This window comes from Poecilia formosa, unplaced genomic scaffold, assembly GCF_000485575.1.
Source record: "Poecilia formosa unplaced genomic scaffold, Poecilia_formosa-5.1.2 Scaffold212, whole genome shotgun sequence".
Classification (NCBI taxonomy): domain Eukaryota; kingdom Metazoa; phylum Chordata; class Actinopteri; order Cyprinodontiformes; family Poeciliidae; genus Poecilia; species Poecilia formosa.
Genome location: NW_006800151.1, coordinates 77881 through 101470, shown reverse-complemented (window position 1 = coordinate 101470; position 23590 = coordinate 77881). Strand labels below are relative to the sequence as shown.

The following is a 23590-nucleotide window of genomic DNA, read 5'->3' as shown; positions in this document are numbered from 1 at the left end:
AATGGGAGTAGGGAGATAATGATGTGATGTCACAGTGTGGTGCAATCTGTGACCTGAGTTTTAAACAGCAGCAGCAGAATCCATCTCTGAAAAACCTCCAACAGCCTATAGAAGCCATCCAACATGGTGTCACCTCTCTTCCTTTATCCTCATTTCTACATATATATAAAAAAAAATACTCCCTATATGATTCATTACATTCAGCGTCTTTTACTGCTTAAACTTTACACCTGGTTTCTTCCAGATCTATCTGTTGTGTTTCTTAGACTTTATGGCTAAGGAAGTCTGTATATTCTCTAACAAAACACCAGAGGTTCTTAAAGAACAGCTGGATTCTTCTTAATAAATTGTAAACATCTGGACTCTATTAAATCATTATTAATAAAGTGACTCCTGAAGACAACTTGGATTTTTACTAAGCAGAACTAAAATAATGGAAGCTGAATATAAATGCACTACAAACTTTTTTTCTCCCCTCCAAGGGTGTGAATACTTTTCTGAACACTGTCATAGCTACTTGTAGCGCCAGATCACCTGCACCCCAGTTGGTCAGGTTTTAAATGCACATGGACGGCCCATCCAGCAGGTGGCACCGTTTGACTTAGTCCTATGATTCTCTAATATCATCAATTTAAATATTTGTTTTCATCTTCCATCAATGCTCCTTAATCACACAGGAGAATACAGCTTAATTAAAACTCTCATGAAAAAAGAAGAGGAATAAATTATCCATCTGGTTAATTTTTCAGAATGAACCTATGATCTATTAACTGACCAGCTGAACTGGAGTCAAGCTGCCCACCTCTCATATTGTGTAACTCTCTCCTCCTCTTTTCCTGCCCCTTTCCCTTCCTCTCTCTGCTTCTCCAGTACTCCCTCTTCTCTCTTTAACCATAACATCCCACCAGAAGCGGTGTGTGGTGGACGGCTCCTGCGCTACTGAGCGACGCGCCAGTCGGAACACACAGAGGCTGAGGAGAGCGCACGGAGAAGAGCAGAGACTCGTTGGTGTGATGTGAAATAACCAAGAGGACAGCGGAGCTTTTCAGCAAGCGAATACCTATTGTGTAATAAAAGCAAAGAGGCAGCAGGTATTTATTTATTTTTTTGTTAGTTTGCTTTTGTTTTTCATAATTCCCAGGATCCGCTGTGCGCACTGAAGTGGCCATGGCGTATTTTACGCACTGCAGGTAACCAATCCGTTGGAGACTAAAACTCTAAACACATCATGGATTAAACTGCGACTGTTGCGCTAGTTAACACCAGACGGGCGGACATGGCAGCACTTCGGAGGAAATTTGGAGAAGACTACCAGGTGGTTAACACCAACCGGGCAACTACTTTCTCTGCCCCGGTGAAGAAGAAACGCCAACGCTTCGTGGAGAAGAACGGCCGCTGCAACGTGCAGCACGGAAACCTCGGCGGGGAGACCAGCAGGTACCTCTCCGACCTGTTCACCACCCTGGTGGACCTGAAGTGGCGCTGGAACCTGCTCATCTTCATCCTCACCTACACCATCGCTTGGCTCGTCATGGCATCGATGTGGTGGATCATTGCTTACATCAGGGGGGATCTAAATCACGGCCACGATCCGTCCTACACCCCCTGCGTGGCGAACGTTTACAACTTCCCTTCAGCGTTCCTCTTTTTCATCGAGACCGAGGCCACCATCGGCTACGGTTACCGGTACATCACCGAGAAGTGCCCGGAGGGGATCATCCTCTTCCTGTTCCAGTCGCTGCTGGGCTCCATCGTGGACGCCTTCCTCATCGGCTGCATGTTCATCAAAATGTCCCAGCCTAAGAAACGCGCGGAGACGCTCATGTTCAGCCAGGACGCAGTGATTTCCCAAAGAGACGGCAAACTCTGCCTCATGTTCCGAGTGGGCAACCTGCGCAACAGCCACATGGTGTCCGCGCAGATCAGGTGCAAACTCATAAAGGTAAGCAGAACGCGCAACTTAGCGCAATGCCAAGTGGAACAAGTCAAGTTTATTTGTGTAGCATAATTAAGCAACAAGAAAATTCAAAGTGCTTTACGTCATAAAAACATCAGTCAGTCACCAATTATGAAACAAGCAAAAAGCATATTTTGTCAAGTACCATAATCAAAATTATAAAATAAATACACATCAAATATGTCAATCTATGTTCCACTTATGCAAACCAAAGGCAGCTTAAAACAGCTGGGTTTTTAGACTAGATCTAGAGTACTCAGTGTTTCAGCTGTTTTGCAGTTTTCTGGAAGTTTGTTCCAGATTTGTGATGAATAGAAGCTGAATGCATCAGACACTCTGGGGTTTTTTTCACAAAGTAATGCAGATGAGAGGCTGGTTGTACTTTACCCTACCTGCTCTACTTTATGAATTAAACCTTTAAACTATTATTTTCCTCTCATGCATGACACAGTTCTTTCATTTGTATAATATATATATGGCTGCACTCTTGACTGACAGCTTATATCTGAAGAGACCTTATTCACTTTGGCTTCTTTGGAATAAAAGTAGCAACTTCAAATAAAGCAAAAGGTTAAAATTAACATTTGATCCTCAGCTGCACGAAAATAGACCATTTTACACATGCACACCTTGTTTAACAAAGCAGATTTAAGGTAGAATTAGGATAATCCCCGTGCATGAGGTTGGTTGGCAGATCTATAGGCTGGTAAACCTCAAACCATCAGGATCTGTGTGAAAAGGCAGTGATGGATTATGACTGGAGAGCTGCAGAGTGGACAGTTACCTCAGTTTCTTCACAAAAACTGGAGATTCTGAGTTAATGTGACTGGAAGATGCAGAGAAAGTGAGGAGATCCCCAACGTTGGATGCAAACTTCAACTGCAATCTTCGAAAACCGTTAAAAGAAGTTAAACAGAAGGAAATGAACAACTCTACTAATGAAGCACTCAGCAGGTTTTTTTTTTATTTTGTAGTTAACACAGCTAATGAACCTCACACTCTGAAAATGAGCAGCAATGCAGAAAATTACAACACAAACAGCGGCGAGGTCCGCTGGCTCTTCTTTTAATTATCACCACGGAGCTCCTTTCAGCCACATCCATGTTCGGTGAGCAAAATGGGCCATAAAAGAAGACAAACTGCATTAGCGATGTGCTTGGAGCTTGTTTATGTCTGTGTTCTCTTCCACACACAGCGTTGGTCAGCTTAATGATGCATGTAGGCAGGCGGAGAGCAGGAGGCAGGGAGGATAGAGCTGCTCCACACTGAGGAGCACGAAGGAGGGTAACAGACCCACAAACGGGAAGTAGAGTCACAAAACTTTACCACAAATCTCCTGTGCAGCAAAGTCTACATACAACCTTTAATATGTGTGATATCATCTAAATAGTCTTGGGAAATGAAAAAAATTATAAAGCAAAAAATGGGAGCCCATGTTATGAACCTTTGAACCCAGCATAGTCTGAAACGTCTTTTTTATCTTTGGAAAACTAGACATGAGCTTCCAAATCTTGCTGCAAACTGTACAAAATTTGCACAGTTTCTCTTTCTGTGAAAAAAATAAATAAACATGGCAACCACCGTACACTTACATTTGCTCCAGGGCTTTGTGGTCTAACCTTGTTCTCTCGCTTCAAAAACTCTCTTACCCATACTGCAGCTCTGCCAGAGCGCAAATCACCAAAGAGACAAACGGATCAGGTGAGTCACTCCGGAAACAAATGCGTTGTTTGCTATGCAAATGCCTTTAAATATCACATGCCACATAAGTTTTTTGGATAAATGAAAAATTATTCAAGCTGAATGCTGGACATGCACTTCCCTCTTGGAGATGTTGGTGGTGCTGTTGAGCTACAGCTCCGTCTCATTCAGGGCTCAAAGGAAAATACAAAGAAGAGGGAGGAGATATTTTAAAGCTGTTGGAGACGGGGGCAAACTTTGACTCCAGCCTGATCCTAAAGCTGTGAGTAAATGAACAGCTGATACAGTCCTGTAGTATTTCAAATAATTTCACATATGAACACATTTTAAAAGTGTTATTGGAGTGATTTTAACTCACTTTAAATTGTGTTAGAAGTTCAAACTAAACTGTACTTTGCCTTCAAGTAGGAACACTTATTTGATGTACTTTAAAGTGACCTTAAGCTACAGTTCTCCTGGCTTTATATACATTTTTCAGCTTTTATTTTGACATTTTCTCAGTTTTAGCTCAGTATATGTACCCGACTGTAACAGCATGTTTTAAAGATTAGGATATCTGGAAAATACGTAATTCTGATACCACTGCTGAAAAGTGCAATGACGACTTTTATTGTGATTAACCCACGTTTTTTTTATGACTTTAATCTTTCCGTGCCATTACACAATGTAATTGTTTGCAGAATGTGCACTTAAAACTCATGCCATTGACCGAATACGTCACTGATATCCAGAGCATGAATCCCTGAGGTTTAAATTTAATAATCTACCAAATACTGCATCCAAACAGTCCTTTGCAACGGCGATACTGCACACACTGGTACTGTGATTATGTCTGTGAGTCAATATATTGTGCAGCCTTATTAAAAATTATGAAAGCAAACATGAGTGCAATAGAAGACATGCCAGTTTTACTGTAGAGCAGATGGGCGTCTGTCATGTCTGAGAAATGAAGTTGAACCTGGCACAACCTGACTGACAACCTGGCAGATGGATCATAAAAAATGACTTTTCAACTATTATCAACCTCTGCATGATTTTTCTGTGGAACATAACTACAAAATGTGCATATTTGTGGGTTATTTTCTCAAATATTCAAAAGAAAAGGCAGCTTTGGGAGTAGAAATACCCATCTGCAATGCTACTTGACATGCTATTAGCTATCGGTAGCAAAGCAGCCAATCCAGAAGCACCTTTCATCGATTGGCTATAGTTTCCAGGAGTGGAGTTAAGGAAGAACAGATATTAGCATCTGCACCACAGTGGTTTCTGTTGTACGTATCAAAGAATATTAAAGGTATGTTTAAAATAGGCAGTTTTTATAGGGGGTCCCTAGTCTTTGGAGATTTCAGTTTAACTTAGTGACTATGTCAATGTGTTTGTGAAAAAAAAAACTTGCACCCTGCACTGTGAGGATATTTTTCACAGATTCATATTATAGAAATGTGAAGAAATGCCACTTCATTGAGATAAGACAAGCAGTTCCTCATGTTTCCCTTACATCTGACACAGACATGCAGAACCAAATAATTGGTTTTCTTCTCTTTTAGTGCAGACATGATCAACACTGCCCTGTTTAACTGAAGCAAACGGAAAACCTGGGTGGGTTTTTTCTGGTTTTCAGCTTTCCGTTTCTCACAGTTACATGATGAATTGCTCTGCAGATTTTGGCAGACATTAATAAGGGTGCCTCCCTTATTAATCTGGCTCTTTGGTTGTCGATTGGCTCAAAATTAATTCTGGTTATCCAACCGAAAATACAATCCAAGTATCCACATCAGTGTTGATATCTATTAAAAATAAAGCTGTTGAGTCAAGAAAATTGATGGAAGATGGTTTATGTTCATAATTGAGTAAAACATAATAATTTCCTCCCTTTTATTATTTTCCCCCTTTTGATTATGTGTTAATTCTTTAATTTTAACACATCTAATCTAAAACTTTGATTAATTAGAAGTTGAGCAGGCCAGGAAATATTGCCAGAGGTTATTAAACATTTTACATGACACTTATATTAAAAGAAACATTCTTGGAATAAGCAGAACTGTGGCAAGATGCAACTTTTTCTTTTAGAAAATGATCAAAACAATGCAGCCACTTTTACTTAATGACGGCAAATATGACCTTTACTAAGTATATCACTACTCTACATGTCATATTCAGCGGTGATATGTGGATAGAGCTGACAAAAGTGCTACTGTGTAGGATAAAAGCTGCAGTCTTTCATCACTCTGAGTGCAATCCATAGACCCACTGACCCTTTTTGGTTTGAAATGGGTCTGTGGCCATCTGCCTACGCCTTCATGCTGCATGTTGGTTCTCCTTTTGGCCTTTGGTGATGCCCAGGACGCCAGAGTAAGACGTTTTGGGTCACGTTTGGAGAGTCCAGCAGCAATCTGCCTCTCCGCTGGTCTGCAGGAGAGACCTGGTGGTGGAGACATTTTGCCAAAGTGTCGGCTTTACTAAAAAAAACATGAATAATATTTCCTGCACAGTGCAAAAAAGTTTATTTTATCAGTGTGATTTTGATTGCTGGATATGGTTAATTATTATGTTATTCATGATTATCACAAACAATTGTGACTACGATAAACTAATCATAGTTTGCCAAACACAATAGCTGTTTTTCCACTGATGTTTCTATACGAACATTGAGTAAATATGAAAATACGATGGGCTTACCATTACTAAACTACTGCCAAAAACAGAAAATCATTGCAGGGATATATTTAATTATCTCTTATAGCTCTTACAATAATTTCTGCAAATTATTGTGATAAAATTTGAAGTCCGTGTTGCCCATCCCTAAATGCTACCTGGATTCAAACAAAAACCAAGTTCTAGATCCAGTTCAAGAGATGCATTTCCAGTTTGACCCAAATTTACATCACTTTTCAGTTCATAAAAGTCTTAAGTACCTCTTTCTTGATTTATGCAGTGTGCATTGAGTCTACACTGACAAGGAAAATGTTTGTATTGTAATGTGGGAAATTAAAAGATTGCATTTTTATAGAAATCCGTGTAAAATGAAGAAAATGAAATTTTCTACTGAATTAAATGATTTTTTTTTTACTTGTTCAGATCTAGAGAGTGAAAATTCCACTTCAGTCAAAGCTACGATGGAACAGATCATATGATTTGGCCAAATTTACACACAAATTCAAATGAGAATGGCAACACTTTGAAGTTGCCATCTGCAGACACTTTGAACTATGAACAAAGTTTGCAGCCGATTCCACAAAAAGATGGTTTGGAAAAGAAATTGGATGGAAACATTCACAAGAATGCATGTTCCAGTTTGCACGGCTCTGGGCATCATGTCGGTAGCCTGCAGACCTGCTGGGATGTAGTGGAGGATTGCTTGACGACAGGAGGCAGAAAATGTGGTGAAACAGACCAGTGAGAGCCGTCACCCACAGAGTGGCAGCTCTGTTGGGTGTCTGACAGCTTCGAAGGGCGTGCTGGTAAATAATCCTCCCCGAAATGTTAACTGGTTTTACTGGGAGGATGGAGGGAGGGTGGGCATGTAAAGGACTAAGTGGGGAAAAAAATGGCATAAAAACCCCCAGCTCAAATAAAAATGAGTAACATGTTTTTTATGTATTTTCAGTACTTGAGAGGTGCCATCTATTTCAGGCATAAGTGAAATATTCTCAGTATTGCTTTCCCAATACGAAACAGTTCCAACTGCATGATTGAGCGGAGGATTGCTGGAGGGAGCTCTGCAGGCATTGATTAGTCAGCCTCAAACCCAAAAATCTTTTCAAATCTCTGCAGCTCAAGGCCCTACTATTTAAACTTTTTTTTTTTTACACAAGTTCTTACAACTTGCGCACAGCGAAGGTTTTCTGCTCACATCTGTCCAAGACATCTAAACTCTGTTTAGCTATCTGCATCAAACTGTTTCCAAACTGCAGGTTTTGCTTTGGAAAAAGGTGTGACGTCTTTTCCCCCCGGTGAAGTATTTTACAAGCAATACATTTGCAGAAGTTCGATTCTCTCTAGTCTGTGGATGTTCTCCTCCTACACACCCGTTCACAAACACCGACGGTGTGCATGAACCTTCAGAACTTGAAAAGACTAAAATGCCATTTTGTTTCTGATTTAGGAGCCTGTACAGTATAATTTCGAATGACATTTTGACACACCTCTCTGCTGCTAAGTGCCATACAAAGAACTAAAACATACTTAAACAGGGAAAGGGGAACAAAAAAAAGAGCGCAAAGTCTAAAAAGAAAATGATTAGACTTCATATTTCAAGCACCATCCATTAGTGTCTAATTTTTAATATTGAAAGAACACAAGCCTCCACAGTAATCTTATTTTAGACACACTTACATAAAGTCTAGCCAATAAATAATGAGACACAGTGGCCAGGATTTCTTATCATCATTGCAGGATTTAATTTAAAGTTATTCAAGTGTTCGTGTGCAGCAGTTGTCTAATTATTACTGCATGTTTCACCAATATATCCTTTTCAGTGTACTAAGATACTTGCACTAGAAACTAAACCAGAATACCTAGTAAGATTCTGTGTTTTATGCAGTGCGCTGTAACTTAAAATTTTACAGGAAAAATCTCAGAATAGATCAGGATCCTTTGACAAGCAAGACTGGGAAAGGATCTGAGTTTTTCTTGACATCGCATACAGTGAGGAAGACGGTATGAGAGGCACAAAGATCTCCAAAGTTCACTGTTGGAGTTTGCTTAATGCTACTAGGTGTTCAACTGGAATGGCGAGCTTTGGTCAGACTTGACAATGACTAAGCTATTCGCCAACTAACACACAATAAAACATGGGCTGAATATTTGAGAAAAGATCCTCATACCTATTGCTGTGACCTTGTTACTCATCTGAAAATAAACCGCCTATGGGTATTTTATCAAGATAACAAAAGGTATGGATACACCACCACCCGACATAAAATCACCATTTGTCTGTGGTAGAGCCACTATCGAGACTGGAACCCTATTGAAAATCTATGGATAGAACAGAATAGAAGAGCATACAAGAGACTGAGAGATCCAGAGAAATTGTTCAAGAGGGAATGGTGAATCTTTAAACTCATCATCTTTCGATTCTGTGGATACTGAGTAATCCTGTTCTAGCAGAACGTATGGGCACTTTATTCTGGTTGAACGAAAGCTTCACGTCTTATGAGAATAAAAAAAAAACAGCTACACTTCTACTGACATGCAAATGTAACCATTTCTCTCCAACACAAATGTCTAGTTCTTTTTCTGCACCATTTCCCTAAAAGCATTGAATAAAATGAATACAATGAGTTTGTTGTCCCATCCTCTGAGGTTCAGGATGGAAATCTGCTCTTTTGTTAGAATAGCATGTCAGATTCAAAGAAGAAAAAAAACAAACAGACAGTCGACAAGCTCGTCTATCTCTGAATCTCTGTGCAGGGGGGACCGCAGCACTTTGCCATGGGCCCTATGTGAGGAGCTTCAACAGTCAGTATTTGCATACAGTCATCCATCTTCTAAATCTTAAGTGACAAAGACAGAAAATGAAATGCAGAACTTCCCAAAGCTATCCCGAGCTCACCCTCATGGAGGGAATGACACCAAACAGGATTCAGCAGCCTGGAAGGGCCAAACATTCGAACACTCTCCGAACCAGCATCAAAGGCCTTCTCCTACTAAAATGGGGGCATTTCACTGACATGCACAGGAGAGGGAAAAAAGCTGGTGTTTTCTGGCAATCCAAAGCCTGTTTACTCACCCCTCTTCCACAGTTTGTGTCTCAGACGGACGCAGTGCAGAGTGAAATTCCCGGGAGGTCAGAATGATACTCGACTCTGAGTAATATGTCTGCAGGATGCATAAAGCTTGGATGAAAAAAAATAAGACCTGCACTAACACCAGCTATATAAGTGCATTGCTGCCACTCTTTTCACCTGGTGTGTGTGTGTGAGAGAAATACCAGCAATACCTGGATAAGGCAAACTGACATGAGCCTGAAACACTCATTTTGTTTGCTCATATAGTCTCAAACTGGTTCCTGGAACATAAGTTCACTTTGGTCCAGTGACCTTCATGGTTACCCGATCTCAATGCAACAGACTTCTTCCAAGATGTGGTGAAACAGGAGGTTCAACATACTGCAACCAAAAAATAAAATCCTGCTGCAAATGTGTGATACGGTCGTCTCAATATGGGCAAAAATCAGAGGAATAACACCTTATTGTGTCGACAGTACAAACAAACAATGTAGAGGATCATTTCGGGTACTAGCAATAGTAACCCAATAAAGATTAAATGTAAATAACTATTAAAAATAAAATGTTTACAAAAAAATAGTCATTTGGAGCAAGCACTACTGAATGACCTTTAGCAACCAATAGCTTTGCGACCAACACACACACGCACACACACACAATTAAATAAAAGGAGAACAATGCACTATTTTACATAAATATCCACTGAAGAATGCTTTTGCTATATCAGCAATGCAGCACCATCTCTGATGAAATTATAAGTGTCACAATTACAATAGGGAGAGAAATCAAGGTACTATATTAACTAGTATCTAATTAAAATGAGAAAAAAAATGCAGCAATGTTTTTAAGTTATTTTATTGTGGAACAAAAAACAGTAGAACCACCAGACATTTTAATCATATGCAATAAGAGTCTAAGTGCTTTTTCTTTATGTTGAAGCTTCAAACTTGTTTCACCGCAACATTATGAACCAATACTGGGATAAAATAAATATTTCAAACAGCAAGCAATAATCACAGCACTGGCAGTTTTCTGGGTTTGCAAACCTTAATGAAAATGTCTTTGTTATTATAAAGCAAAATTCTTATCATGCAAACATGCTTTTGAACACTATGCTTACATCTCCCAGCCCTAATGTTGATGTTTTAAACCAGAACAAAGACAAAAAGTTGACCTCTAGATGTGTATTTGCTCAAGCTGAGGTAGCGATTGTTAGCATGTGTAACTGGTTTATTTCTAACTGCGACTCAAATCCTTTAAATATTAAGAAATATCCTTAAGGTTTCTATATGCCACTACTGTATGGGTGAAGTAGATTTCCACTGTGAAAAAGCTTATTGTGGAGGATGACAGGATTTGGCACAGAGATGACGAAGCCGAAATACTATCGCTAATGTAGCCTAAATAATGAAGCAGTAACATATCCTCAAGGCTGGACTAAATGGTTTAAGGTAACACTGTGGCACAAATCAGCCTCCTTACATATTTTTTTAACTTTATTTAAAAATATTAAGTACTTCATCACTACTATTTAACCTTTTTGTAAATACTTTAACTTTTTATGCCATAGCTACATAAATGCTAAAATGCTAAAAACTACATAGTTTGTGAGAAGTGATTCTTGTAAAACTTCATGAATATTTTCTTGTTTGTTTGGAAGGGAGCAGAGATGGGATGCATGTATTTGTGTGGGAGATGATAAAGAAGCTGTGAGCGGTGCAGAGGTGGAGATTTTTGTGTAGGAGGATTGCTCGTGCATGTATTCAGAAACACTTTCTGGCAAAAAAGAAAAAACAAAAAAGGTAAGAACCACGTTGTTGGGCATCCAGAAAGAATGATTGGTTTTGGAGCAAACCTGCAGATCTGGTGTATAGAAATTATTTAAATTACAAGGAGCTGAAATATTCAGGACTTCATCATGAGGGAAGCAAACATTTTATTAGGTGTTCATTCTTCTGAGACTAATGCAACTGTCTGAAAATCCTGAATGTTTGGCATCTAAGTCACTGTTATGTGATGCTTCTTACTTAATGCCTCTTCCTTCTTTTTCTCCCATTTTGGTTTTCATTGTTATCCTCCAGTCTCGTCAGACGCCTGAAGGAGAGTTCCTGCCACTGGACCAGTGTGAGCTGGACGTCGGCTTCGGGACGGGAGCAGACCAGCTCTTCCTGGTGTCTCCTCTCACAATCTGCCATGAAATAAATCCCAAAAGTCCGTTTTTCGACTTATCGCAGCGCTCCCTCATGAACGAACAATTTGAGATCGTCGTTATCCTCGAGGGCATCGTGGAGACCACGGGTGAGAAAGCCGTTCCTGTTACCACTTTTCTGCTGCCACCGATTCCTATCTTCAGTATTCACACAGCGTTAAAATGTAAATATTAACTTATTTTTCTATTTTTCATGTTAAAAAAAAGAGAGAAGAGAAAGAATGACATATGAATGAGCGCCTGATTGAATTATGAGGAATATTTTATTACTCCATAATCAGTTTAAGCCCACTGTATGCATAATAAATGCCTGTGGTCACAGGAGTGTGCATCACTGTGATGAATGTGCCGAGTTTCCATGCAGCATTTCTCTGATGACGGTTAGAAGCAGGAGTTGGTGAACAGCCTGCTTACTGCAGAGAAAATCCTCAGCAGCAACACTGATCCCCCTGTTGCATATTTAACAGAACGATTCCTCCCTACAGTCCAATGCAAATAAATTCATCTTCCCTCTTCTGCGCTGACTCCATCCGTCCTGCTGCACTCTGCCACTTTTGTAGTGGAGACAACAGAGCTCAGAGGGAGGCAGGAGGGAAGGATCAGCGTGAGAGCAACAGCTCGTCTTATTAACATCGCAGCGCCGCTGAGAAGGAAATATGTTAAAATACTCAAACTGCAACACCTACACAAGGTCTCATGTACATCTTGCAGGTCCTGACATTTCATTTTCTTCTTGACCCAGACAGCTTAGTGGGCAGATCATTTATAATTGTTAGCAAAAAGTACAAACATTAAAGGCTTTCGACTTCATTTCAAACGAATAAAATCTGAATTTGACTTTTAAACTCAACAAAATAGTTTGGATTCCACTTATGCATTAAAGGCACAAATAAATAACAGCCAGGGTAAAGGTTTATCCTCCTAAAATACACAGAAATAGAAAAACGTCACCACTAACCATAAAGACACACACATAAGCCCAATGCACTGAAATTTTTACCAATACGTTTCCATTTAAATCTGGACAAAGCTAAAGATTAGGCTCTTCAAATTTTAAGCACTTGGATGTCATCATCAAAAATAAATGGTAAAAAATAGCACTAGAAACGTAAAAATGCTAGTCAGAAATTGCCGTATTTTTCGGACTATAAGCCGCTACTTTTCCCCCACGCTTTGAGCCATGCGGCTTAAAGCCCGGTGCAGCTTTTCTGTGGATTTTTCTTCAACCACCAGGGGGCAACTGATGACTCACTTAAGGAAGCGAGTCATTGGAAGTCAAAATTGGAAATCGAAGAAGAAAGTGCTAATTTTTGTTTAGAACAAGCGAGCAGCAGGCGCAACGGACAAATGTTTTCAAACTCATACCCCCTCATCAAGGAAACAACATGAAGAAGTTCATATGATGCAGCTTTAAGTCGAAGGCTATCAATCTGGCAGTATGGATTAATAGCCGCTGCATGTAAGGTCGGCGTGAACGAATCTGTGGTTCGGCATCGGCAGATTTATTCAGGAGATTTATTTTCCTTGTGGATAACCGAGCGGCGGAGAAACCAGCGGCTTATAGCCAGGTGCGGTTTATATATGTATGTTTCCAGTTTTTTTTTTTTTTAACTTTATGGGTGCGGCTTATAGTGAGGTGCGCTCTACAGTCCGGAAAATACACACAGGGTCTGACTGCTGTAATGCTAATAAAGAGTGGGTGTAAGAAGGGTGTAAATAATCTTAAACACGCATTTTTATGAAATCCCTGTGTCATTTCTAACCAGAAGAATGGCCATGTCTAAATCTGAATAACTTTGCTCTCAACTGCACCATATAGTTGGACTGAGTGGTTTTCGCCTCAATTCTAACGTCATATAAAAGGTTTGTTTAATTTTGCTGTGATGAAATCTTCTGAAGACTTGCAGAATCTGCAAGTGCAAACATCAAAGTAGAATGAATGAAAAACATTTTAAATGACAAAAAAAAAAAAATCACCTGTTATGAGGTGAAACATTTCATTAAGTAAATGTCACACAAACAGCAGGATGAATTATGCTTCAAAATTGGCAACAAAAGTCTATGAAGGAATTGCCAAATAAACCAGTTAAATATCTGTTCCTGACAGAACAATACAACCCAGAAATTTCCACTTCGCCTGAAACTCAACACAAGCCTCAGAACCTCGGTTCATGCATCCCAAAGCTAAGATTCAGTGAAAGCTGCTGCCAGAAATGTTCACAAGAACCTTCTTCTGGGATGTCCGGCTTGCTGTCTGCCAAGTATTTGTGTTGCTGGGGGGCTTTTATTTTTATGCAAGATGCAGTGAACATTATCCAGGTGGGTGGATACCCATATGATGCCTGAGATATGAAGCTAAAATGGCATGCCTGTCAGGCACAAAACCCACAAGCCTCCAATGCTCCTGTATTGCTGTTGTCATGTGTGTTGACCAAAATGAGGGGGGAAATAAACAAAAACAGCCCTCTTCAAATAACAAAAGTGCTTGAAAATTAACACAGCGCTCGTCGTTGTAATCAGAGCCAAGACTTTAGGCTAAAGTACTTTAAAAAAGTGACCTTTGAGGTAATGTAGGGCTGTTAAATGGTTTTGTTAGATGAAGTGTGGTGAGCCGGGAATAGAATCAGGCTATGACATAACACTGCACCCGTCGTCGCTCAGAGGTACGTGATAATACTCCTACTCTTCAGCTAACCGCAGAGCTCCACAGAAACTCAGACTGCAACACACAAATTACAGCTGTGCACTTATTGATCATCATAAACCTCCAAAAACAATTATTCTTCTAAATGAAATAAATATGAGAGTTTTTACAGCACATTGCAAAAATTATCTCCACTGGGACAATTGGTGTACAGCTTTTCTCTACAATGCAGCAAAAGCACAAAGTGAGTAGAATTGAGACTTAAGATGCCAGTCAGTCCATTGCAAATTTAATATTAATATTTAGAAATGACTATTTTTTCTTTGGACATTGGCTCAATTTCAGTTTGGTGCATGAAAGGAATTCATTTTTTTAAGCCACTTATACCAATAAAACTAACAAAGACAAGACAGAAAATGAACAGACGGGGAAAGATTTAGTGAAAGCCTTCCAAAGAACAGTATTGATGAAGATCACAAGGAAGCTTGGCTTATTCACAAACCAGTCTAAATTGACTAAGACGGGTTTAAACCTTCTGCAGGTCATTATATCTTATTCTGTGCTTCTTGCTGCTCCAATAAAGAATGCCAGCTGGCAGATGAAGAGTTACTTGCAAACATATTCTTGCCACTTGAAGTTTTTTCAGATTTTGTCACATTAAAACATCAAACTACAATGTCTTTCATCTTTTAGGGACTCAATGCTACAGAGCAGCAAAAAGTAGGGCAAACATGTGAAGTGGAAGAAAGTAAAAATCTTATAACACTATCTGCTGCAATTAAGGCTGCAAGCGGTAATTACTATTTCTATAATAGCTTTGCGGATGTACAGACTGAAATTATTGTTTTTTTAGATCCGGACTTTGACTGGGCCAGTTAAACACATCAATGTGTTTTGATCTAAGCTAGTCCACTGTAGTTCTGGCTGAATGTTGACGGTCTCTGTCCTGCTGGAAGTCGAGACTCCGCCTCAGTTTCAAATCCTTCTCAGCCTCAAGCAGGTGGTTGTAGACTTGACTTACATCTGATCAGCTGCTGCTTCAGGGAGCATTTTTATGGTAGGTTCAGAGCGATAAACTGTTTTAGTTTCCACCCTAAAAAGTAATTTGAATGTCTGCCAGGAAGCTCTGTTTCAGTCTCCTCTGTCCAGGCTATCAACAATGACTTTTTGTTTTTCAAACTCTTCCATGTGGGTCAGATTTCTTCTTCTATTTCTTAGGTTAAACCAGAATTTATTTATTTATTTTATCGGAAGCTCATTTCACTTTTGTATTTGTGGAGTCAAATACAACCATCTCCGTTTAGCTCTGCTCTTTTTATCCACGAAACAACACAGCAACCTCAGTGTGGTTACTGTAAATCTTCTGCTGTACCCTTACCGTAAAAAAAAATACAGAGTTTAAGTCCACATGAAGGAGCAGTGCACATCTAAAAACTCTGATGTGTGTATGTGAGTGGCTGCTGACTGAAGTTATTCAACTTCATCTCAAATACACAAAATCTTACCAAGTATATATTTATTTTTTCCAGTTTCTAGTGCAAATATCTGCATATCCTTGATATACAAGACAAAACTAACTTACAAGTAACTTTTCAGCAGGATATAAGTGCTTGTTTCAAGTGAAGGATTTCTTAATATTGATGAATAAGTTCCACGTTCCTCTGAAAGATTATTTCACTTTTAACAAGACATTTTTCCCATAAGTGAAATAATCTGACAGAGGAACTAGTAATTTTCCATCAATATCATGGAATTATTGACTTAAAACAAGCACTTATATGTTGCTGAAAAGTTATTTGCTAGCTAGTTTAGTCCTATTTCAAGTGTACCCATTCATTTGCACTAGAAACTAGACAAAAATACTTAGTAAGATTTTGTGTTTTTGCTGTGTTTTTACTGGTTGTCATCACATCTAACAATGCACACTAATCACAATCCTAATTTACACCCGCAGCGGAAAATTACATAAACTCACAACACGGTTCTACAAACTGCAGCCCGGAAAGATTTCACTTATTCCAACCGTATATAAAGACGCTTTGCTTCTTGCAATGTCATCCTTGTTATTTCACTACAGTACATTAGGCATGCTTTGTGACTAGAAAAGACATGAATATATTAGGTTTTAAGAGCTTGTATTTGCTTTCCTGAACTGAGACATCCATTAAATGTAGTTTAGTATTGCTTTTCATGTGATTAATTTGTTTTTCAGTAATACAGGCATGCTTAATTTGGACCTCACTAATTGAAAGTCACTGAGATAATTACTCATCCGTCACTGTTTTGCAGGAATGACATGCCAAGCGCGGACGTCATACACTGAAGACGAGGTTTTATGGGGCCACCGCTTCCTGCCCGTCATGTCTCTGGAGGAAGGCTTCTTCAGAGTGGACTACTCTCAGTTCCACAGCACGTTTGAGGTGCCGACACCGCCATACAGCGTCAAAGAGCAGGAGGAGAAAAACTCGTTGCCTTCACCTCTGTCCACTCCCACCCCCGCACTGACTGAGAGCCACGGCGCCCGGCGAAACCGGGTGTTTTCCGTGGATTGCATCAACACTTCAGAGGAGAGGGGCCGTCAGGGAGGAGCGGGCGGCCGGCTGCCGAGCAAGCTGCAGAGGATGAGCTCGTCGGGGAAGGAGGACCTGCAGAGGAAGGTGCTTTTGCTCAGCTCCCAGCATGCGGAGAAGGCGTGCAGCACAGGGGACCTCCCCCTGAAGCTGCAGAGGCTCAGCTCCTCCCCCAGCCCCGGAGCACAAAATCGGCTGCAACTCAAGTCACTCAAGGTGGGCTTTGAGCCCATGACACAGTCGACAGGAGACCTGTACCAGCGCAGCCCACCCACCACGCTGTCACCCACTCCAATGCCCATGCACAGCCCACTTCTGTCAGCCGGAGGGAGGCTGGAGGACAACCTGCCACCAAAGCTACGAAAAATGAATGCTGACCGCTGAAACCTGGACAAGAACAACCAAACATGAGGTGCTGCATACAGGAAACAACGAAAACAATTATAATGGGGCAAGAAGGATTATAGGCAACTTGTTGGTTTTTGTTGCTTTGAGAACAAACCACTACTGGAAATACTGTGATTTCTGTGGGAATAGACTAAAGACGCGTATTTACTGGATCATTCTGAGAAGAGTTGTGCATGTCTACAATAAGTCTATTGTTTTATTTATGCACCACTATACTCAATAGTCAATCTTAGTTTTAATTAAGTATAAATTATATTAAAATGAAAATAAATACAGTTTGATATTCTCTGCCTTGTCCGATTCCTGATGTTTTAGCTGAAACCAAAGTGTCGTTACAAGACCTTATTTAACCCGACATTAAGTATATATGATGAGCTGAAACAGACAAAAAAAATGATTTTTTTTGTGCATAAATAATTACAAAACTGAAACTCTGTCAGAAAGATCCAAGAGGGAAATAATGAAATAGATTATCTTAAAAGTTGTTACAAATTTATTGACATATTCAAAACTTTCAAAAACATTTTCCTCTTGTTGGGATCAGAATCAGATTTATTGGCACAAACAAATCACACAACCTTAGTTTCACATGCTAAAGGGCCACATAAAATACACATAAATACTAAACTTCAGAGGAAGTAAAATAAAAGTCAAAGAAAAAAAATATGTAAAACCTTTATGTATAGCCATATTTTTTTCAGTTTTGAAGAAAGTCAGGTTGAAAAGTGAAATTAAGCTTTCAGAGGTTACCTACCTCATGCACAATTCAAGAGGAAAAAAAATCTTTTTGATGTAAAAATGGAAAGAATAATGAAATAACCTGGTTGCATAAGTGCACACCATCTTGAACTGTGTGCACCTTTTGATCTAATTTCAGTATTTAGCTTTGTGAAAACTTTGAAGCGCTACCGTTTGCTTGGTCACTGAGGCATTTAATTAACAAACTATCCAAACAACTGGGCACAAAGTCCTAGCTTCCAACAAAAACCTTTGTTTCTCTGAGTCTTTCAGCTTATTGTGGCTACAACAGTTAGAAACAGAGACAGGGACCATAATAAAGCAACACTGCAGAACCCCCCAGCTGCACATCTGGGGTTAGCTTCTCTCAAGTATCATCAGGACCTCGGCTTTCATGTTACTACAGCACAAAAAACAAAAAGAAAAATCAATGATAGAGAGAGTTTCCTCTGCCATGCCAGTCCTGACAAACAGAGCAACCCAGAACCCCCACTACCATTATCAATCCACAGCTTCAAGCACCCACTCACTTTACACCGAGCCTAAACTGCTTCCTACAGTCATCCTGTGATCTGGCTGCAAACAGAGGCGAGTGTGTTTGGTTGCTCATCCAGTTCTCATGCTGTGTTTTTGATTTTTACCAAATACCACCAATGAAACAGCTTCATTATGAGGAAGAACACACCGAAGCAAAACGGCAGAAGGAAAACAAGAATTATGTGCAAGTAGGAAGGTGACATACCGTTTTCTTCTACACTTCCAAATTAACAAAGATGCTCAGTGTCGGCTTTAATGCACGAAACTGGCATGTGAACAGCCTTAATCTAGTTTTATATATATATATATATTTTAATTACATTTTTATAACTCAACTGACTACTGAGCATGTTTGTGTACAGAAACAAAGGAAGGAATGCCTCTAACTGGAATTTTATTAACATTGCAAAGGGATTTTCAAACTTTCCAAAACTAGCAATCAAATTCAAAGCAACACTATCAAATATGGATTGCATGCTTATTATATTAACTTTTATTGGGTACCGCAGCTTATAGCAGTGACATAATCTCACACTAAAGAAAAGGGAACAATCTAAATATGTGCCCTGTTTTCAGCCTTCTGATTAAACTCTTACGCTCAGACAAAAGGAAGGAGTTATCCCGAAAGATGGCGTGAAGCAAGCAGATACACACAGGTTTTAGGTTTCAAATTGCCATAGATCCATTTGAAAGAAGTTGTAATGAAGACGACAAATACTTTTTTGTTTCTAAGGTGAGATGAGACCAAGAAAGAGCTACCTGGCCACAGTTCAGTGAAGCACTAAGTCAACTATCAAGCATGGTGGTGGCAGAATCATGCTGCCAGGATGTTTTCCTCCCAGCTTTAGTGATGCACTAAAACAGATTAAATAATAAAGGAGGACTACCTTGAAATTCTTCAATCTCACCAGTAAATTTAAAACAAAAAAATCCCACGTTGAACAATATGTTTAACAGAATTACAAAACAACTTTTCATTTATGTGAACATGGTGTGGAATAAACTAAAAAAAAGACAAAATACTATTGTCTCTCATTGTGATGCAAGGAGCTCACATAAGCCACTGTTTGAGTCCTGAGCTGTGAATCTTCTCGAAATGGCGCCTTCGCCCCCTCAGCCAGTTTAAACCAACAGCAGGGCCGACTTTAGGTGGCACAGTTTTTACCATTTTTTGGAAATCCAGCCGCAGTGTGACATGTTTTTTGGAGCCTCGCTATAACGACCCCGACACTGATGTCTGTGGTTAAAAATATCAGCATCATGAATACTTAATAACAAGACAGGGAGGGTTTGAAGAGGCTCATTAGGGGCCAGGCCTGCTGACTTCTTCACACTGTCCAAGCACTCAAATTCGCCTCAAAACCCCTCAAATAAAAGTTTTGAATAGGCTCTAAATGACAAAGAAAAATCCCCCAGTCACATCGTTGTAAAATAAAAACAAGCGTAAATTAATTTCTCATTATTTGCCAGTTGTGTTTTGTTGTAAAGCTGACTCATTTTTAATCTACAGTTCATTCTGCCGGGACGCACCACTTATGACTGTATGCTAATTAGGACACTTGTGGTGTCTAAAAGGGCCACTGAGTTACAATACTGAAACACACACACACACACACACACACACACACACACGGGGACGAATAAACACGGAAGCCGTCAATCAAAACAACAAGCTCTCCATCACAATCACCACAGCAACATAACCTCCTCTTCCCCCTGAAGCATTCAGAGCTAAACCCTACAGCCAGAATGTGTGTGATTGTGTCAGGAGATCATTGTCTTCATCATTGCCCTCCACTGCTCTCCGTCACTGAGCACATTTAAATACAGAATTTTAATTGTAAACACTTATTTGTGTCTGAGGATTTCTGTATGCAGATGAGCTCCTGATCTGATCTCCAGATATTTAGCATTTTCTTCTGCAGTGTAAATTTATTTGGCCTATAAGAGAGCTGTGTGGCCATCAGAAAAAACACAGAAAGCACCAATTCTCAGGAGAAGCAGGTAGTGTATATATATATATTTTACATTATTTATTACTACAATATTTGACAGAATAATATGAGGTGAAGTGTAAATATGTGATCTTAAAAACTCTAGTAGGCGAGTCCTGGAGAAGAATAAGCCTTGTAGAGAACAGCCAGTTACTGCGCTCCTCAATCAGCCTAAGTATCCCAGGACTAATCAATACCCGTCTCACTGTTGCAACCCGACCCATGACCTTCAGCAGCAGTTCTCACAGGCTTGGATAATCACTTGACCCTGCTGGTGTCAGGAGATACTGAAAGATTGGAGGTCTATCCAAAGTTCAGAGAGTGCTTTAGTGCAAACTTAGTCCTCCTGCACCTGCAGAAAAAAAATCAATCCCTTTGAACACTATTAACTGCAGCAGCACACAAAAGACATAAAAACTATGTGAAAGGCATTTAAGACTTCCACACATGATGCATGTCTCATTCAGCACCATCCTGAGCATTTATCTGGTCTCTGATAGGACGACAACAGCTATGCAGGACTTTTGAAGCTGTTGGTTCTCCAGTGTTTGGTGATCATCATATTCTCTCTAGCTTTTTTACAATAGGACAAACTTAGGAGATATGGTACAGGTAAGATCAATAACTTGCAATCAATACAGTTTTTCAACACCTCTGAGTCACAAACTTTACCAACTATATATCTTTGTTTATTAATTTCAACAGTTAAAATTTAATTACTAATATTACATCTCCTGCTGCCTTGTTTTATGTTTTCATCTACATTAAAAAAAACAACTGACTATCTAAAATTTGATTATTAACTTCTCGAAAATCTTGACTTTTTTACTGTGTGGTTTGGCTGTGCTGGTTGCTGAGAGACTGCAGGAGGCTGAATGTTTTTCAGGCTGCAGTTTAAATCAAACCTGAAGAAAGTTTGGCACAGCTGCGGCTCATCTCCAAAAACAACTTCAGGTGTTAGAGCTTTGGTATTATTAGTTGACACCAAACAGAGACAAAAAACCCTAATATTTATGATTTTGGGTGCAGAAAACGCATTTAATCGTCTCCACAGCTGCTAAAAAACCTGCTCTAATCTAAAATGAAAAAAAAGAAATGCTTAATTTGTGCTTTAATGGATGAGAAGAAAACAAGATTATCAAAAACATTTCAATGTCATTTGCATTTATAATCAAAAACATCATCAACATATTTAGAAGATGAAAACAAAGTTGATGTTTTGCAGATCGACCCTGCTGCATTTCTTTCTCATAATATCTGTGACAGTTTGTGTGTGTGTGGGACTTGGGGTGTAATACAAACATTGGAGGAGAGGTGATTAATTAAGGCTCAAGCCTCCAGCATCACGAAGCCATTAAAGAAGCACAATTAGGCAGCACACAATGAACAAAACCACTGACACGTTAACGTCTCGAGGACAGACTCATGGGGGAAACGCTTGGCAACAAACTGCATGTATGGCTCTACTCTGCGTTTCAATTCTGGCCATTTCGTAAAGAATTAAAACAGCACGTGTTTTGTGTCAGGAATGATTTTATGCGCTGCTACACCAACGTTACATGACTGCAAACCCATGAGTGAATACTGAAGTATGAAACCTGTGAACAAGAATAATGAGTTTCTTCCAGGCTTGCTTCGTCTATTTACTCATCTCCCCTCCTTCCTTGTCTTTTCATTTCTTGCTGTTGTCATCGAGCAGGTTGCTGTTTTACTGCTGAACACTCCTGGCTACATTGTGCCTGTTAAGCAGTTCTTCTGCGAGGACCAATCGCTTGTCTGACGCTTACATCTTCTGTGAAATTGTACTTGTGCAGGTTATGATAGCTGAAAATCAAACACACACACACACATCTCTTGGTCAGAGGTTCGGCCACCCCTCCCTCACTTGTTTTCCCACTTTTCAATTCCTCACTGCTGGGTTTTCAGGATAAGGAGAACTTTATACTCGAAATCAATCTGCAGGCACTGACTTTTTAATCATGTTCTTCTTTTTGGGGGGCTCTCAATCATCCTTTTCCTGCAGTGGGTGTGGAGCATGGGAGGGGAGGGGAGCGTTAGAAGTGTGACAGTGATGTGGGCAGTGAATGAAAGCTAAGAGAATGAAAAGAGACCCCATTATCACACGCTGCCGATCTTCAGCTCCATTAGGAAGAACAAAATGACCCTCATCACCCCGTCCTCCCAGCAGACGTAATTGGGCTTTTCAGGGGGGGGGGCTTCTTCAGACTTAAATTGCATTTGTTCTGTCTTCTCCCGCCGCTGCCCCCCCATCAGCCCACCCTGGCAGCCTGTAACCCTCCAGGGCATGATGGGAAATAATCCATGTTGTCACACTCTAATGGTCATGCTGCATAGCTCCACGGCCGGATGGAGAGTAAGGACATTAATTCTGAGGCAAAGGGTGTCGCTAAGTTACAGATGAAGCTAATTTTTTGGGATATGCATGTAGGATGAGGTTGTAAAATTATAAAGGAAGTAGTAAATGACCCATTGGTCATTTGGTTTGTTGGATTGCTTTTGTCCTCTGGTAATACCTGGAATGGAGGTTTTATTAATAACACAAAATGCTGTTATAGAAGGATTTAATCACGCGGGGTAATTGCAAACAAGACCAACAAAAGGTGCTTTCAGCCTTGGATAAAAGAACCCAATTAATGAGGGAGAGATGCTGTTTTTAGATGTGGTTTTTATTATGCTTCAGGGTGTTCCAGAACTAGCTGGCATCATCTTTTGGCCGGAATAATCAGATGTTTGCATGAGGTTTCAATTAGACATTTGTATTCTGGATAGAATATCAGTTTCTTTTATTTAACAATGAGCTTCAAGGCAAAACTCATCAAAAGCTGTGGAAGTTAATCGACCATTAAGGTGTAGAACTCATATATTAAAGTATCTGCAAATATATTAAAGAAAATATTCTATTATGCAATAAAGCTTGAGATATTAAAACCAGAGTGTGATATGAAAAGCAGATCCACTTAAAATAATAATATTGATCAGTATCAGGTACTAGCATAAGTGATACTTTACTTATTATAGTTTCTTAATTCTACTATAAAAGATTTACTCAGAAACGAATAACTTTTTGCACTTTATTTTCTAA

The 23590-nt window shown here is 39.7% G+C and overlaps 1 protein-coding gene across 1 annotated transcript; it reads left to right on the top strand.

Moving 5' to 3' along the window:
- The first annotated feature begins 779 nt into the window (after positions 1-779).
- kcnj19a (potassium inwardly rectifying channel subfamily J member 19a) lies at positions 780-17504 on the top strand. Its single transcript, XM_007567687.2, has 3 exons — positions 780-1942; positions 11469-11685; positions 16530-17504. Exons 1-3 carry the CDS (start codon positions 1277-1279, stop codon positions 17192-17194), a joined length of 1548 nt encoding a protein of 515 aa, XP_007567749.1. The 5' UTR covers positions 780-1276; the 3' UTR covers positions 17195-17504.
- Positions 17505-23590: the final 6086 nt, after the last annotated feature.

Bases quoted from the DNA above. Each gene is read 5' to 3' on its own strand.
- kcnj19a (XM_007567687.2), top strand. From the start codon at position 1,277: ATGGCAGCACTTCGGAGGAAATTTGGAGAAGACTACCAGGTGGTTAAC. The intron at 1,943-11,468 runs GTAAGCAGAACG...GTTATCCTCCAG, and splicing joins TCAGGTGCAAACTCATAAAG to TCTCGTCAGACGCCTGAAGG. The intron at 11,686-16,529 runs GTGAGAAAGCCG...ACTGTTTTGCAG, and splicing joins GGGCATCGTGGAGACCACGG to GAATGACATGCCAAGCGCGG.